The sequence below is a fragment of the Centroberyx gerrardi genome, chromosome 11 (genome assembly GCF_048128805.1).
Source record: "Centroberyx gerrardi isolate f3 chromosome 11, fCenGer3.hap1.cur.20231027, whole genome shotgun sequence".
In the NCBI taxonomy this organism is placed as follows: domain Eukaryota; kingdom Metazoa; phylum Chordata; class Actinopteri; order Beryciformes; family Berycidae; genus Centroberyx; species Centroberyx gerrardi.
The window spans coordinates 20,861,534-20,879,367 of NC_136007.1; the positions used below are offsets into that span (position 1 = coordinate 20,861,534).

A 17,834-nucleotide genomic window follows, 5' to 3' on the forward strand; every position below is an offset into this window, starting at 1 on the left:
AACTCAGTCCACAGTTGCTTTCTTTTTTGTCCTTGTGTGACTTGATTCAGTTGTTCCCCTGCTCTGCCTCTTTTGTCCACTGTTTTTCAAACTGCCTGTCTCTTGTTATGTTGCTCAATCCGAGGGTCCAGAGATTAGCCGAGTTCAGCCACTGTCTGATAAAGCAAGCCAACGCAGCCTGTCCGCCAGTAACCCCCTTACTCCACACTCATCTTCTATATATGCGCTATATTCCTGGCCAGCTCAAGTAAACACTTGCTCCCTCTTCTCCTCCCACCATCAACCCCCCTCCTCTCCCTCTCCCTCTCTCGCTCTCTCCCCCCCCCCCCTCTCTCTCTGTCACTCACACACACACAGAGACACACATACACCACCAAGACCACCAACACAACCACCACAGTGCTGAAACCTTGACAAATTTCTCAAAACATGTTGAGACATCTGAAAATATAATAGGCGCAAAGCAACCATAGAATTGAATGGTAAGTCAACAAAGCACAGGACATTCTCTCCATGTAAACAAAGTGTTGTTTCTAGTCTTTCATCATATTTATCATCAAAACAAGAACTACTGTGACAAAGTCGTGACAACCTAAACCTCTGTATTGATTCAGTCATGGGACAACATAATCTCCATTCAGTTTCTGGACAGAGAGAAATGTGTTCCTAAATCCATGCTTATCAATGAATGACAAAGTCTGCCCTGCCTTTTTCTGGCTGAGATGGCACAAGGAACAAAGAAAAGTCCATCTATGTTAATCTAATTCTAGATATGACAAAGACCACATCTGTGCAATTCTGTAAAAAGCACTTAGCAGGATGAAAGGAAAATAATCTATTTAGGAGATATGAAAAAAAAGCATCATTTCCTCTTTCTTCTCAATATATCTTTTACGACAATTGGTTTAGATTTTATAATTAATCTCAGTTTGATTTCTGCATAATGATAGTTTAAGGTGGTTTTGGTTGAACTTAGTCCTGGCAAAAATAATTGAAGTCTAAAGTCTGATATGCATCAATAAAACAGGAGGGCTGACGTGCGTGGAAGATAAAGGGTGTTCCCACCATTATCACCTCTGATAGATGTTAGTTCCTATCAGTAGGATTGCTGCTGGTGCTGTGGGGGAGGTGAACAGACATTGAACTCAACGCTCAAGCCAAACCACATGTGCTCATGAAGAGAGACTCAACAATGGTATTTTTCATTGGAGGAGCGGGAAAAGTGAAAGCCGGGGCATTCATTAGTTGGAAGGGAGGGGCTGGTCATGGGGCTTTTATTCTGTGCAACCAATGGAAGGAGGCATTTGAAACAGGCAGCGACTGGAAGGCGAGGCTGGAACCTTGTGAAAACATGTGACACTTTCTGAAAACCTGAAATGTCTGGCCCTACATAGCCTGTGCCTAAACTCTAATGGATCACTAGTCATTGAGGATGAAATAGGCTGATTCAGTAATACGAATTTAAAAATATATATAGTTGTTATAATTGGTTTAAATACAGAATAATTAACTAATTCAAAGAAATGTTACTCTTTCTTTGAATTTTATTCTTGATCACTCAAATCTACTTTTAGAGAAGTTAAACCAAATAGAAATAAAAATCAACACATTTCTCCATCAGCGGTGAAGTTACATCCACATTACAGATAAAGAAAATCTGTCAGTGGACTTGGTGGACAATTGTATTCAGTTAATGAAGTCTGGCTGTGGCAAAAAGCAGTCAAAGCTGTTGATTGTTAGCATGACAAATGACACCACAGTGCCATTAGACTTGACAAAGACACATGGTATGATTACAGCCAATGTGTGGGTTTGTGTGTGGGTGTTGAGTAGTGGAGAGATACCTTGCCATGGACAGCTATTGGATTTTCCACCATTTTTCTTGTTCTTTAATGAAAAGTCACTCCCCCAAGGGTTTTTTATTTTATTTTCAGCACCAAATGTGCCTATATATTCACAGTAAAGATAATGCAAAGATAGATATCAGTCTAACTGTTACAATGTCAGTGGACTGGCACATGTGATTTTCAAAATGTGGTCTTTGAATATTCCCATACCGCTCTTGACCCCTGACAGCATTAACTCTTTAACGTTCCCATATTAGCTTGAAACCCAAGCATCACTGTATGTGGATATATTTATAACCATAACTCCTACTGACTTCCTTATCAGTCATGCTGAAGAATTGGTGAATAAAATCGGGTGGGGGTGAGGGCAAATTCTTGGCTGAGTTGGCTTTTATGGCTTTGATTTTCACATGACTGTGCTGGGCCTCCCACTTAATTGTTTATAGGTGTGAATGATTTTTTTCTTTCTTTTTGGGGCTTTCCCTGGTCATATAACAGAGATCTGTTCTGTTGCATAATATACAGTATTACTTTGATGAGACTAGGAATTTAGCCAGATAGGCACATAATAGCCAGCTAATGTTACCAAACAGAAAATTAGCCAGAAGGTGGTCAGTGCTGGTGGCAACCCAAGAACCCACTGGTGGACACCAGCAGTGAGGGAGACTGTAAAGCTGAAGGAAGCCTTCCACGCCTTGTTGGCTCAGGGGGCTCCTGACTTAGCAGAGAGATACCAGCAGGCTGCAGCTGCAGCAGTTGCAGAAACAAAAGACCTCAGTCCCCTCCTGAGTCGCTGAAAGGCTTTACAGAACCTTTGAGGCCACTCGAAATAGCCTCTCCAAAACCATTCAGCGACTCAGGAGGGAAATGCAGGACATTGCCCAGGAAGTTCTCAGCAGGGGCGGGTAAACGCTAACCTCAACTTGGGTTATTGTCGGAAGGTGGAAGGAGCACTCTGAAGAACTCCTAAATCTGATAGCCCACTTTGGAGGAGGCATTGCTGGATGATTCCCATCTCATTGGCAGAGGTCACTGGGGTAGTTAAAACCTTCTCAGAGGCAAGGTGCTGGGGGTGGACAAGATTCGTCCTGAAATGCTGAAGGCTTTGGATATTGTTGGGCTGTCGCCCTGTTTGTGATATTCACAGACAGGATATCAAGGCACAGCCGAGGTCTGGAGAATCTCCAATTTGGTGACATTAAGGTGGCATCTCTGATGTTTGCAGATGATGTCATCCTTCTGGATTCATCAGGCCATGATCTCCAATGTGCACTGGAATGGACTGCAGCTGAGTGTGATGCAGCTGGGATGAGGATCAGCACCTCTAAGTCTGAGGCCATGGTTCTCTCCCACAAAAATGTGGCTTGTTACATTCAGGTGAGGGGGGAGGAACTGCCCTAAGTGGAGAAATTCAGGTATCTTGGGGTCTTTTTCACGAGTGAGGGTAATAGGAATCATGAGATTGACTGTCTGTTAGGTGTGTCGGCTACAGTAATGCAGGGCGTTGTATCGGACCACAGTGGTCAAGCGAGAGTAGAGCCACAAAGCAAAGCTCCTGATTTACAAGTCGATCTTCGTTCCAACCCTCACCTATGGCCACATGCTGTGGGTAGTGAGCGAAAGAATAAGATTGCAGCTGCAGGTGGCCTAAATGAGGTTTCTCCACAGGGTGGCTGGCCTCACTCTTCGTGATAGGATGAGGAGTTCAGCAATATGGAAGGACTTCAGTGCTGAACTCCTCCGCATTGAGAGGAGCCAGTTGAGTTGGTTCAGACAACTGGCAAGGATGCCCCCCGGGCACCTCGCCTTGAAGGTGCACTGTGCACAGTTGTCTGGGAGGAGAACCAGGGCAGACCCAGGACAAGCTGGGGGGACTACATCTCCCAGCTGGCCTGGGAGTGCCTTGGGATCCTCCAGGAGGAGATGAAGGAAATTGCTCAGGAAAAGGACATCTGGGCCGCTCTGCTCTGCCCTGTTACCACCCTGTCCCTGGCCCGGATAAGTGGCTAGCAAAATACTCTTGCTTACTCTTGCTCTGATGTTTTTATTTGCCCATGCTGGACATCCAGCCCCTCCTCCATTTCTGAGCTCTGACTGACCGTGAGACACATTATCGGCCTTCTGGAGGCTCCAGTTACCTCAAAGGAGCTCATCTCTATTTCCCCAACTGTATATTTAGAAGTACATCACATACTGTGGGACACACATGGCACATTCCGAAAATGAGTCTGTTCCCCTTGTCACTTTAACCCTCATCCTACCAACATATTTAACATACAAGGACTACCGACTGGGGTCCTTGGGGACCCCAAGAATAAACTACTGTAAGAAACAACCATCACAGCAAAATGTTAACTTATTTCTTCTCAAAACATTATTAGTTATGTAATTAATGTCATCTGAAAATAAAACAAAACAGATCATTATTATTATTTTAGGAAAGTTACAGTTAATTAAATTATGTATTGTATTTCTGACTTCATCATCATCTTACCTTAGGAAGAGCAGTATTTAGGGTCGTCGACAGAGCACATGAAGAAATCTGTGTCTGCTGCATCTGTGTCTGTCTCCTTCAAAATGACTGACAGAGTGCCCCTACCCCCCCTGATAGTGTGTGATACTTTAAATTAGGACCCATGGCAAAAATTAACTCAATAAATAGTTCCATCTATTAAAACTGCATAGGCGGAATTGGTGCTTTTGACTGGGGTCCCCCAGGACCCCAATACATTGGTATTTTTAAAAAGCACTAATTAAAACAGAAACAGAAAACAATGATATGAAGTCATTAGGAACAAATTGATTGACAAAGTCATGAAAAATTGGAATGATAGAATAAAGCACCTGTGAGATATGACAAAAAGTATACCTCTGGGGTCTGCGGTATAGGTGACAGTACTTACATGACTTATTTTAATAGTTAATTTAGCCTCTGGGTTTGAAATATTGGTAAAACACCGTAAACACTGTAAACTGTACAGTTTTAAATCACTTATCCAGCATGATTTGTGTTGGAAATTAATTAAATAAGTTGATGTAGATCAAAAATCCCTGGATCCATGATTTTTGATGTGCACATCAGTGATTGGCGTTATGCAAAACCTAACACACACTCTCACTCTCTCTCTCTCACTCTATGTCTCTCTTTCACTCACTCACTCACTCACTCACACACACACACACACACACACACACACACACACACATTCTGTGTATACACATGGACAAAGGACAAATATGCAAAGTCAGCATAACTTTGAAAATGTGCCACCAGTAGTTCCCCTCATGAAAAAACAACCATAGTAATCCTAAATATATTTTAGAGGGATACGATACAAATATCACAGTAAAACTATGTATCATATCCTATAGGAATGTTATAGGAATATTGTTGTGATACCATAAGCAGCATAAACTAAACTCACTATTGCCTAAACTGGAATTTGTCTCCATGGCAGACTTTCAAGACCTATTCTCTCTAAAGTCTATTCATGGTTTGTAAGTGATTCTTATAGTCTTTCCAGCAGGAATAAATACCTTTATAGTATGTGTTACTGTCATCACCGCCGCTAGTTATTGCCTAATGATGATGATTATTGTGGACGACCCAAGTGTGATTTAAAGTCCTAGTTTAGCGCTTCCCAACTGCTGTGTAATCCGAGCTATGGATAGCGACAGCTGGGGTAGAGAGGCGAGGGGTTGGAAATAACCTCTACCTTTCTCTCTCTTACTCTCTCTCAAAGTTTATACTGAAATATAGTGTAGTAGAAAGAACAACGTAATGGCAGCTCGTTGCTTTTGGACATTTCTGGGGGTTATAACGACTCTCGGGACTTTACTGGTGCAGGGTAAGTTGCGCGGTCGCAAACTCTTGGCACTTCTTCATGCATTGGCTTGCTGCCTCCATATCTATCAAAATCGTCTCTGTCGTGTGTTGGTGTTTTCAGTGTGACTGCCAGCTGTACGGTACGGCAGAGTAGGCTAATTTTTCCACATTCCAATCCTCCTAAAAACCTTTTCAACACTTGGACAAACATTCTGCCTTAACTAAAATCAAATGTACTTGTCAAATATCAACTTTATGTTTAGAGATATGCTTCACAAAACAAATGTCCAAAAATAATGTACATGTAGCCTAGTGTATGTATATGTAGATGATATCCATTCAAAACATATTTTGAGGCTGAAAATACATTTTCCTTCTGTTGACAGCATATATCTGCAAGTATACCCAACATACATATATACCCAACAGAATTCTTGGCCGAGTTGGCTTTTGTGCACCTCTGATTTTCACATGACTGTGCTGGGCCACCCACTTATTTGTTTAAAGGTGTGTATGAATTTTTTTGATTCTTGCTTGCAAGGTAAACCACCAGCCTGCTCATATAACTGCAGTTTTAACTATAACTGCTGATGCTTTGTTGACAGGGATTACCCTTTTTGTAAGATATATACAGTATGTATGATATACATTAGCTTCATAAGACTAGGAATCTGGTCAGATAGCCTGAGCCCATCTCCTTGGCAGAGGTCACTGGGGTAGTTAGAAACCTTATGTTAAGTAGAAGTGTGCACGTCCAACCCACATTGGGCTCAGGTGCAGGATAAAGTCAAAACTCACAGATGTGAGTAGTTAGAAACCTTCTCGGTGGCATAGTGTTGGGGGTGGACAAGATTTGTCCTGAAATGCTGAAGGCTCTGGATACTGTTGGGCTGTCACGGTTGACATCTCTTCAATATTGTATCTTGTGGATTTTGGCAACAGTGCCATGGTCCCCATTTTCAAAAAAGCGGGCCAGAAGGTATGTTCCAACTATCAAGGAATCTCACAGTTCAGCTTCCCTGGGAAAGCCTATGTCAAGGTGCTGGAAAGAAGACTCAGGACGATTATCGAACTTCAGATCCTGAAGGAACAATGCAGATCCCGGCCTGATCATGGAAAAGTGGACCATAAAAAAACCTTGCATCTCCAAAATGTCAACTTTTCAGGAACTAAGAAAAGCAGCCTTATTTTTAGCTTGTCCATCATTCATTTTTGAGTTTATCCAATGGGTTTTAAAAAGGTTTCATGAACCCAAGGGGTCGTAGAATTTTCTCAATCCATAGAGAACCATGTTATACTTAAAATGCAGTTAAAATAAGAGAATCACCAAAATTGAGTTATGAGGTTCTGAGGTTCTATGAGGTTACAAAGGCATGAGGTATCCTGAGGTATCCTGTGGAAGGTGTTGTCGGTGTATTGGGTGCTGGGGCCACTGCTGCCTTAAACACTCGGAGTGATAGCTCTGTTTGCATTCTTGGTATTACGTCAGCCTTGATCAAGGTAGGCATTGGACTCCCACAAGGATATGCCTTGTCCTCATTCCTGTTTGTGATATTCACAGACAGGATATCAAGGCACAGCCGAGGTCTGGAGAGTCTCCGGTTTGGTGATATTAAGGTGGCATCTCTGATGTTTGCAGATGATGTCATCCTTCTGGCTTCATCAGGCCATGATCTCTGATGTGCACTGGAGTGGACTGCAGCTGAGTGTGATGCAGCTGGGATGAGGATCAGCTCTAAGGCTGAGGGCATGATTCTCTCCCAGAAAAATGTGGCTTGTCCCATCCATGTGAGGGGAGAGGAACTGCGCTAAGTGGAGAAATTTGGGTATCTTGGGGTCTTATTCACAAGTGAGGGTAATGAGATTGATCGTCTGTTAGGTGCATCAGCTACAAAAATGCAGGCATTGTATCGGACCACGGTGGTGAAGAGAGCGCTGAGCCACAAAGCAAAGCTCCTGATTTGCCAGTCAATCTTCATTCCAGCCCTCACCTATGGCCACATGCCGTGGGTAGTGACCAAAAGAATGAGATCATGGATACAAAAATTGTGGATGTAAGGCTGAAATGAGGTTTGTCCACAGGGTGGCTGGCCTCACTGTTCATGAGAGACTGGCTGGCTAATGACAGACAGATAGACTCAAAGCTATTAGTCTACTGCCTGAGTGAGAGGACATGAGGAGGACAGCAAGGCTGTCCAGGGCATCACTCGAGACACACAGCCAACATGGGGGAAAGTTTGTGCATGTAAGCAGTAAGGAATGGAGGGGTCTTGTCTGCGCTGCTTAGTGAGGTGAATTTATCAATCATCTCTGCTGTATGCCTGGATCACTGGATTGGCTCTGCCCCATTTTCAGATGAGTCAAAAAAAAATTGCCTGTTGGAGTGAACCTTCATCTCATAATGTGCACTTGGTAAGCAAAATACTCTTGCCCTTCTGCTGTTTTTATAAGCCCATGCTGGACATCCAGCCCCTCCTCCATTTCTGAGCTCTGACTGACCGTGAGACACATTATCGGCCTTCTGGAGGCTCCAGTTACCTCAAAGGAGCTCATCTCTGTTTCCCCAACTGTATATTTAGAAGTACATCACATACTGTGGGACACATATGGCACATTCCAAAAATGAGTCTGTTCCCCTTGTCAATGTAAGGTGACATTACTTTTATTACTTACATTACTTATTTTAATAATAGATAATTGAGCCTTTGGGTTTGAAATAGGTAAAACACCCTAACAGTCGATCTGTACACTTTTAAATCACTTATCAGCATAATTTACTTGTGTTGGAAATGAATTAAATAAGTGAGCTAGTTGATGTAGATCAAAATCCCTGGATCCATGATTTTTAGCACTGATGTGCACATCAATGATAGGCCTCGTGCACAACGTTACACACACACGCACACACACACACACACTCTGCTGTATGTATTAATACCCTGGTCACATAAGCAGGGCTGCAGGCCCCGTCACCTGTTCACCTTCAGCTGTACCCATGGGTATACGTCTCTGATTGTTTCTCTCTCTCTCTCTCTCTCTCTCTCTCTCTCTCTCTCTCTCTCCCTCTCTTGCTGTCTATCTCTCTCTCTCTCAACACACACTCTTTCTGTCTCTCTTTCACACACAAACACACACACACATTCTGCACATACATACACACAGCTGCAGGACAAATATGCAAACATTGAAAACTTAGCATAACTTTGAAAAAACAATGATACTAATCTTAAATATAGTTTAGAAGGGTACGATACAAATATCACTACAAAACTATAACTATGTGTAACACTCTACAGGAATATTATAGAAATATTTTAGTGATACCATGGGAGATAAGGAGACTATCATAAAGTTCCTATAAACGCAATATTGCCTAACCCCTGGAACAAAATATAGTATATCTTGTGCCACAACACAGCCATTATTTTTGAAAAGGCCATTCGTGTTTTCCGCAGGGATTTTGGAATACACACCAAATGAGATGCTAATGTATGGCATACAAAATGACACAAAATGACAACTTCAGCTTTCGGCCTCTATAGTGATTTTTCGTTAGGATTTTTTTTTTTATATGCCCTGCTGTCACTCTTGAGAAGATAAAAACTGTAAAGCTACATTTAGGGTTGAGCGATAATTCAATATTATCGTTTAGCGTTTTTCAGTGGAATCATATCGTGATGAAATTTAACATGATTTTGCATACATGAGCCATATCATGATATATATCGATATTGACAAACATCCTTTCGTAATGTGTTTGCTCATCCATGTGTCACACACAATATCTGAGATACCACTGATCTGATTTTGACAAAACTTGGGGAAATGACACATCTCATTGCTGCATTCCAGCATTCAAACTGACTCTGATTGGACAAAAGGGGAACTACAATTACAGCTCAGAACATTGTGACATATTTGTTATTTGACTGGCCCAGATGGGGACTTAATCATTTGTGGGGACGACATGTTTTCTGTTGCCTTGTAGTACGTGTAACTGTCACCGATAGTTATTGCCTAATGATGATGATGATGATGATTATTCTGGACGACCCAAGTGTGACTTAAAGTCCTAGTTTAGCTCTCCCCAACTGCTGTGTAATCCGAGCTATGGATAGCGACAGCTGGGGTAGAGAGGCGAGGGGTTGGAAATAACCTCTACCTTTCTCTCTCTTACTCTCTCTCAAAGTTTATACTGAAATATAGTGTAGTCGAGGAACACAGCATGATGGCAGCCCGTTCCTTTAGGACATTGTGGGGGGTCGTAACTATTCTCGGTACTTTAATGGTGCAGGGTAAGTTGCGCAGTTCTCAGTAACTCTTGGCACATCTTCGTAAATTGACTCATCTTCTCTGTCTGTCGTATGTTTGTTTTCAGTGTGACAACTAGCTCTCTAACCTTTACTGCACTAACCTGTACACCAGAGTGATCTTTCTACATTTAAAACCTCCTTTTCTAAACACTTGTACAATGTATGTGCATGTTGATGATATCCATTCAAAATATATTTTGGCCCCTCAAAGTATATTTCAAATGAAAGACATGCACAAATACATTTTTGGACAGTTTTTACATATTGACATATTTTGAAACATATCTCAACAGTTTGAAGTGATAGGTGAAACGTGTTTTTTGCAATAGGCTATAGACAGGAGCGGAGAGGAATCAGTGGGCTATTGTCATGACAACTGAATTAGTGTGCTGATGTTGATTTTTCAGAGCAAGATAAGCAGGGATGTAGTTAGTGAACCCATCCAAACTCAGTATACTGACTTTTTTATGCTGACCTAAATCTTTCTGTTCATTCCGTTCATAGCACACATCATACTAAGTAGTATCAAACTGATGAAGATGACATGTTACATTATATGAAGATATTTTAAGGAAAGATGAGCATAACATAATGCTTTCCTAAAAGTATAATAGATTTTTGACATATTATTGAGATCAGGTGACTGTTTCACAAGTTTCCCCCCCCTCCCCTCATAGGCTACACTTCTTTCAAACACGCATGCACACAAACTCATTCCCTATCTCCTCCCTTCCCTCAAGCAGTGGAGTGTAATGAGGAGTCACAGTTGATCAGCGACCTGTTTAAAAACTACAACAAGAACATTCGCCCAGTGGAGCGTCCCGAAGACAAGGTGCAGGTTCAGATCAAGCTGACGCTCACTAACCTCATCTCCCTGGTGAGAGCTCATTCTTCCTCCCTGCTGCAACATTACACACGTTAGAAAAACATGCTCAAGTTCCCATGAGCACAGATGATTCCAACAGCTCTATACTGCAAATACACAAGATGCTCTACAAGTTCACACTCATTTCCCTGGGATAATACAATCAATCACCAGGCTGCAGAGTTTTTGACATAAGTACATATGTCAGTATTGTCTGGTTCAAATTTGACTCTGTAACGGTAACTTAGCAATGCATGATCAACGCCGTCACCTCGGATATTCACGCTACCTCTTCACTTCTACTACAGAATGAAAAGGAGGAGACTCTTACGACCAATGTGTGGATTGAGATTGTGAGTTTTCCCTCTCTCCATTCATGTATTCTTGTTTAGAGTATTTCTTGGCAAAATCCTGGCAAGGCTGATGGTATTCATGTGAATTTTCTTTATAGGACTCAGCCTCTGTCACTTATTCAGCCCTCTGTTGTGTCCAATTGGTGTGTTTACGTCACTGGTGACTACCCTTCTCTCAAATGTCACCCACAGCAATGGAGTGATTATCGCCTTGCCTGGAACAAAACTCAATATTACGGCATTGAGATTATCCGCGTGCCATACAACACCGTGTGGCTCCCTGACATCGTCCTTGAGAACAAGTAAGTGTGTGCTAAGAGTGCCATCCTGCCTCTTTCTCCCGGCTTGCAATGCCATCATGTTGCTTTTCATGCCTGTGTAAAGTCTCAAGTCAACTCTTCTGTCTCTTCTTTACCTCCATTCTGTGCAGCATCGATGGCCAGTTTGACGTGGCGTACTACGCCAATGTGTTGATCTTCAACAGTGGCTGGATGTACTGGCTGCCTCCTGCCATCTATCGCAGCACTTGTGCCATTGAGATCACCTACTTCCCCTTTGATTATCAAAACTGCACCCTAGTATTCAGGTACGATACATGATATAATTGAATATCTTCATTTGAATATCATCTTTTAAATCTCTTCTCTTCTTCTCTTCTTTTATCGTAAGGCCTTTTTATAACCTTTGACTTCTATTCATTTCTCAACCCTGTTGCCTTGCCTGTTATTTTATTCCATATGGCTGGATCTGTTTACCTTACCTTTTTGCTTTTTAGTGTTTTATTTTTATTATTATATATTTTTCATTACTTTTACCTGACTGTCCTTTGTTTGTGAAGCACTTTGTGACTTTATTTTGTTTGTGAAGCACTTTGTAACTTTGTTTTGAAAAATGCTATATAAAGAAAGATTATTATTATTATGTTCCATTCTATTCTATTCTATTTTATTCTATTCTCACTGATCCTCTCTGCCCCAGGTCCCAGACATACAGTGCCAATGAAGTGGACCTCATCTTGGCTGTTGGAGAAACCGGGGCTACTATTGAGTGGGTGGACATCGACCCTGAGGCCTTCACAGGTGCATGCATGCCCAACACTCAAACACACAATTTCTGGGCCTGTGTGTGTGTGTGTGTGTGAGGAGTCTTTTTCTTCTACCTACCCTGGCACTCTAGCCTAGCATGTTGTCCCCCTTTAGAGAATGGCGAGTGGGCCATTGTCCATCGTCCAGCCAGGAAGCTGATCAACGCACGTTATTCCCCGGACGACCTGGAGTATCAGGAGATCTTCTTCAACCTGATCATCCAGAGGAAGCCTCTCTTCTACATCATCAACATCATCCTGCCCTGCTCCCTCATCTCCTCCCTGGTTGTACTGGCCTATTTCCTGCCTGCACAAGGTCAGTGGCATCATTGTTTTATTCCCTAATGCCATTACCACACAGATTATCAAGGCCGGTAAATGGGGTAGTATTACAAGGAGTGTCATAGCAGATCCACACTCACATAATATCATTACACTGTGGAAATAAAAAAATAATTTCTTCTCATTACATTTGTTTCCACTAAATTCAGCCAGTAGTACTTTAGTAATTTAACGTCACTGCCAGAAAAGTACGGGCCAGTGTTTAGGCCTAATTCTAAATACTGGCCCAAATATAAAAGGACCAGTGTTTAGAATTAGCCCTAATATAGGCAGTGATGTACAAGCATTAAAATAAGACCCATTTGAAAGTACAACCTACTCTGAAATTGGACCTGGTACAGTGACTAGGTCTAAGACCAAGTTCAGAACTGAAATGCTGCAATTGCCTGAGAAATTCTAGGGAGAACACTGGTATACCAAGCATCTGGTTGTTTGTGGCTTTGTTTACTATGAGTAACAGAATAGTTGTTTCATCTTGGACCCAATCCCTGTGAAACCAGTTGCTGAACGACTGCATGGCATTTGTTTTTTATTCATATGTGTTAGCATTGTTTCGCTGCACAGTGCCTGGGCACAGAGGATGTGTGCATTTGGTCCCTTAATTGTCAATGGAGAGCATGGTCCTCCGTCCCCTGACTCTCTGTTGTCCCCTTCACAGCTGGGGGACAGAAGTTGACTGTGTCCATCTCTGTCTTGCTGGCTCAGACTGTCTTCCTCTTTCTTATTGCTCAGAAGATCCCTGAGACATCTCTGTCTGTCCCCCTCATTGGCAAGTGAGTCAGTGTGCGCCTGTGTTTCTCCTCTGCATCTCTTCGAGCGACATTTCCCCGCAGCATCCTCTACTTTCTAACCCGCTCTGGTTCTCTTCGAGTTCTGCTTTTATATTTTTAATCTGTACGGTCTCATCCTCAACACAGCTCTCCTCTAATGTCTTCCTCAGGTACCTGATCTTTGTCATGTGTGTGACTACGCTCATCGCTACCAATCAAATTGTGGTGCTCAACTTCTCCCTGCGCAGTCCCAATACTCACACTATGTCCCACACCATCAAACATGTATGTAGATCCTGCACTCTACAGTCAGAAAGCTTTGTCTATTCAAGGGTTAATCGATGTGGACTGACCACTCTCGCCTTTTCTGTCTCCCTCAGGTGTTTTTGGAGATGGTCCCTCGCTTCCTGGGCATGTCCCCGCTGGTGGATGAGGGCGAGGAGGAGGCGGAGGTGAACGGAGTGAGGGAGCGGCGGCGCAGCTCCTTCGGCCTCATGCAGAGGGCAGAGGAATATGTGCTGAAACAACCGCGCAGTGAAATGATGTTTGACAAACAAAGAGAGAGGCATGGTCTCACACGATCGATTGGTAAGAAATCCACTCCTCTTCAAATTGCTCCTATAGCTCTGTCTTAAAACACTATAAGTGCATTTGTTCCAACCCTTAGATCTTACCAGTCATTAAGCCCCAGTCTGATTTTTTTGAGTATATTTGGTATTTACACATAAATTTCAGCTTGACTAGCCTAATTATTAGTCAGCTGATGTCATAAATGTAGCTGCTCACTTACTTTTGTGCTATCTACTGCTAAGTGTGAAAGTCTGGCAGTCCAGAAACACATTTCAAATAAAAAAATAAATGACCACCCAGCCACGACTAAATGTAAAAATACACAGGGGGCACTTATGTCCTAAATTTGAAAGATTCAGTGTGCTCAGTGATAGAGAAGATGTTGTGAAACTCAGGTTTTAAGAATATTTAGCATCAAATCTATTCATATTTCCCTACGTTACCCACATATTCTGTTTATCACAGGGTTATTACGCCATGTGTGTGTGTATTTCATATATCAGTAGCGCATAGAGACACACACCTTCTAGCCCCATTGTAGTGACTATATGTGGCCATCTCTGCCCCAGCTAATGCAGCGGCATGGCATGGCGTTGTCTAACTGCAGCCGTCTCCTTCCCTCTAGTGGATGACATAGATGTCAGCTGCACAGCCAACCTGTATAAGAGCTTGGCCCAAGCTGCACCCGAGATCAAGCAATGTGTGGATGCCTGTAACTTCATTGCTGAGAGCACAAGACAACAAAACGATACTGGATCTGTAAGTGTTACTTTCTAACTGCCTTTTAGGCAATTTGAAATTAAATTCAAATCTCTCAAACAATAGATACAATTTAAGGGTGATTTTTTTTGTACCTTCTCTCTTCCGCCTTTATTTCCAATTAGGAAATGGAAAGCTGGGTACTGATTGGAAAGATGATTGACAAGGTGTGTTTCTGGGCTGCCATGCTCCTCTTCACCATTGGCACAGTGGGGATCTTCCTAACAGGACACTTCAACCAGGCGCCAGACTCTCCGTTTCCTGGGCAGAGCAAAAGATACGTCCCGAGTTAAAAAGCCTTCAGCGCTCTCAAAACCTCACCAAGGGTCGTTGGTGTCTATAAGAGTTAGCGGTCTTGCTCTTTTCCTCTCAGGCTACGATTCAGGGTTGAGTTAAGTCCGTGCAGCAGGGATTTAATACCAAATCTGTGTGTGTCCATGTTCAGACGTCAGACAGCTGCAGCACAGCCACTGTCCTCAGAGGGTTTTGATTCAAACTTACAACATAAGTTCTTTGGAGATGCACTATCTGCTCCGGAGAAAAAGTGGATCAAGTTTGGTGAAACAAGTGCTTTTTTTTTAGTTCATACTACTTTTCATAAAAATCTACATCAACTTGTCCACTGGGGATGTGAATAAGCCAATTTCATTCATTCATATGAATTTAAGATAGTATGTAGAATTTTTTTTAACCATTTAAATTTTAGGTAAATATAACTTTACAAACATCAGCAATGTGAACAAACCTTTTACGGCCTAAAAATACACACAAAGTTGATGTTTAGCTGTCACATACCCATTGCATTGTAAAAGCTCAAACAATAAGTTTCAGAGTTTGAAAAAATGCAACCAAACCCAATAAATCACTATGAAAACAAAGCTAGCAGTGAAGCCACAGTGTTTCAACAGAGGGTGAGATACTGCAGAAAGGGATTCGGCCTTTAAAATCTGCAGAGAACTCTTCCTTCATTCTGGTGAGTTTGTCATTTTTATGATTTCCAAATGATAAACGTGTCCTAGCCTAAAAATAATATATCAAATACAATAAATCATGTTCCTCCTCCACCAGTTCACTTTAGGTTATAATGGTTGACTTACTGAACCCATTTCTAAGAACCACTATCATCAAAATACTGATAGCAGCCCAAGCCTGTCCAAATGAGTGGTAGCTTCAAGCAGATCGCTAACAATACAATCTGATGAAAATAAGTAATTATTAACATTGTTAATCTGCATATTTGTCTGCATAAATTGATGATGTAAGCAATGTTTCCCTGACATGGAATGATAACAGGCTACAGCATATTGCTCTTCTTGAACCTATTAGAAACAGCTCAGTTTTACCAATGATTGGTCCAGTAGAACAACATGTATAATGTGTCAAAAGCCCCTATAGTCTGAATTGTACAGCTGAATTTCTCAGTGTAGGCTTTAGGCAATGTAGAAAACAAATCAAACCTGATTTTTTGGTGATTGTAAGCCTATTTCAAAATTAAATAGATCACAGTCATTCATTAAATTTCTTTATCTACCTGTATAACTCATAGATGAGTTTTTGTAGACTTAACAAAAAGGGTTCTATATAGTAGAGAATGTGAGATTTTCCACATCAACTCTATAAAAAGACCTTTTTAAAGAACCATACAAGGACCTTTATTCTTATTTGTCTGGTTATTTATTAACTATATGGTGGTTCAAACTTTGGTCATCAGTGACTCTATTAAAGCCACTTGTCACCACACAGAGAGAGTTATGTGTCTGTTGCAGTGAAGAACTATCAAAGTCAAAACCACTAAGGCATTGTTAGGTTTCATATGGAACCACCAAGCTCTACATGGAACTGTTAATGGTTTTACAAATAGAAGTAAAGAATAAAGGTTAATTGATTGACTGATTGATTGATTTCATTTGCATGTCATGCACTGAAGGTGGTAAGACACATCCATACATCACATTGCAAAACATATTCCTAAACCAACCCAGGCATCATACAAAATGCATTGCTGTTTTACAGGCTTTACAGATAACGCTTGCCACATAGAAAGCCATTTCAAGTCTTTCATGATTGCCTAACCAACAGAAATTAGCAGTAATAGGAGTCATTTTGCAGTAAAGCACACTTCTCGGCTCATCTTATAAAGGACAAGAGAACTTACATTTAATTTCATGTGGTTCTTGATATAATAATGTTATATGAAGCACCTTTGTAGAACATCTCTTTATAAGAATGATAAAAATAATCTTTTTCTCTTTGATTAAGCTGACATTGTTTTATTTGAGCAAAAGATATGGCCCAAAGCAATTACATTTCTCACAATTAACAGCAAGTGCTTAAAAAAAAAAATTGTGAGGGGCATTGAATTGAAAAGCCCATTCCTCGAAAACACTCTCTTGACAAAGCTTGGCCACCAAGAAGGCAGACACTGCAGATGGCTAACTTCAACATTTAGGAAGCACTGCCTAAAATAAAGGTTAGACAACCATGAAGCCCAAGTCTGAATACAAATCCATTTCCCTTGTCTTATGTGAAGAACTTGCATGCGTAACTTAAGCCAGCCAACTCTGAATCAGAGCCTCACTCTTCTTATTATGACTTATTTATTAGGAAGTCTTGTTATAGTTAGCTACGAGAGATATTGTCTTGATATCATTGTGCCATGCTTTTTTTTAAAATAAATATTTAATTTGGTGCATCATAACTTGCTTAACCGGTTCTTATTACAATGTGTGACTTATCTTCACATATATTGAAAATCCCATAAACAAAAAATCAGAAAATACATTTATTTAACCTTAAATGTTATGTCATAGCAGTTGTGTCTGAAGTCTATCATACATTAAATTGGGCTAAACTATGTATTTCAGAAATCTTCCAAAAAGAAAAAACTAACCAGGATACTGTAATCTACTGCTAATCTACTGGGGTGTTTGTGCCTCTACTGTATATGATCACTGTGAGAAAATGCTTATATGACAAAACTCTTTACTAATTTGATTGATGTGCTACATGCTACATTCAAATTAAGAAGACCCTAAATAGAACTATATACAGCTGTGGAATTTAATTTTGCAGAAGTAAGGAATTTAAAATGAGAAAATGTGTCCA

At 41.3% G+C, this 17,834-nt stretch overlaps 1 protein-coding gene across 1 annotated transcript; it reads left to right on the plus strand.

Annotated features, from left to right (window-relative positions):
* Positions 1–9,901: 9,901 nt before the first annotated feature.
* Positions 9,902–15,022, plus strand: chrne (cholinergic receptor, nicotinic, epsilon). Its single transcript, XM_071901124.2, has 12 exons — positions 9,902–9,968; positions 10,730–10,863; positions 11,160–11,204; positions 11,397–11,506; positions 11,635–11,790; positions 12,183–12,283; positions 12,404–12,604; positions 13,289–13,403; positions 13,571–13,685; positions 13,781–13,988; positions 14,596–14,729; positions 14,855–15,022. Exons 1-12 carry the CDS (start codon positions 9,902–9,904, stop codon positions 15,020–15,022), a joined length of 1,554 nt encoding a protein of 517 aa, XP_071757225.1.
* The last annotated feature ends 2,812 nt before the right edge of the window (positions 15,023–17,834 follow it).

What these genes read in the sequence shown, in the direction of transcription:
- chrne (XM_071901124.2), top strand. Translation starts at nt 9,902, where the DNA reads ATGGCAGCCCGTTCCTTTAGGACATTGTGGGGGGTCGTAACTATTCTC. An exon ending in TCACTAACCTCATCTCCCTG is followed by an intron (nt 10,864 to 11,159) that starts GTGAGAGCTCAT and finishes CTTCTACTACAG; the next exon opens with AATGAAAAGGAGGAGACTCT. An exon ending in TGGTCTCACACGATCGATTG is followed by an intron (nt 13,989 to 14,595) that starts GTAAGAAATCCA and finishes CCTTCCCTCTAG; the next exon opens with TGGATGACATAGATGTCAGC.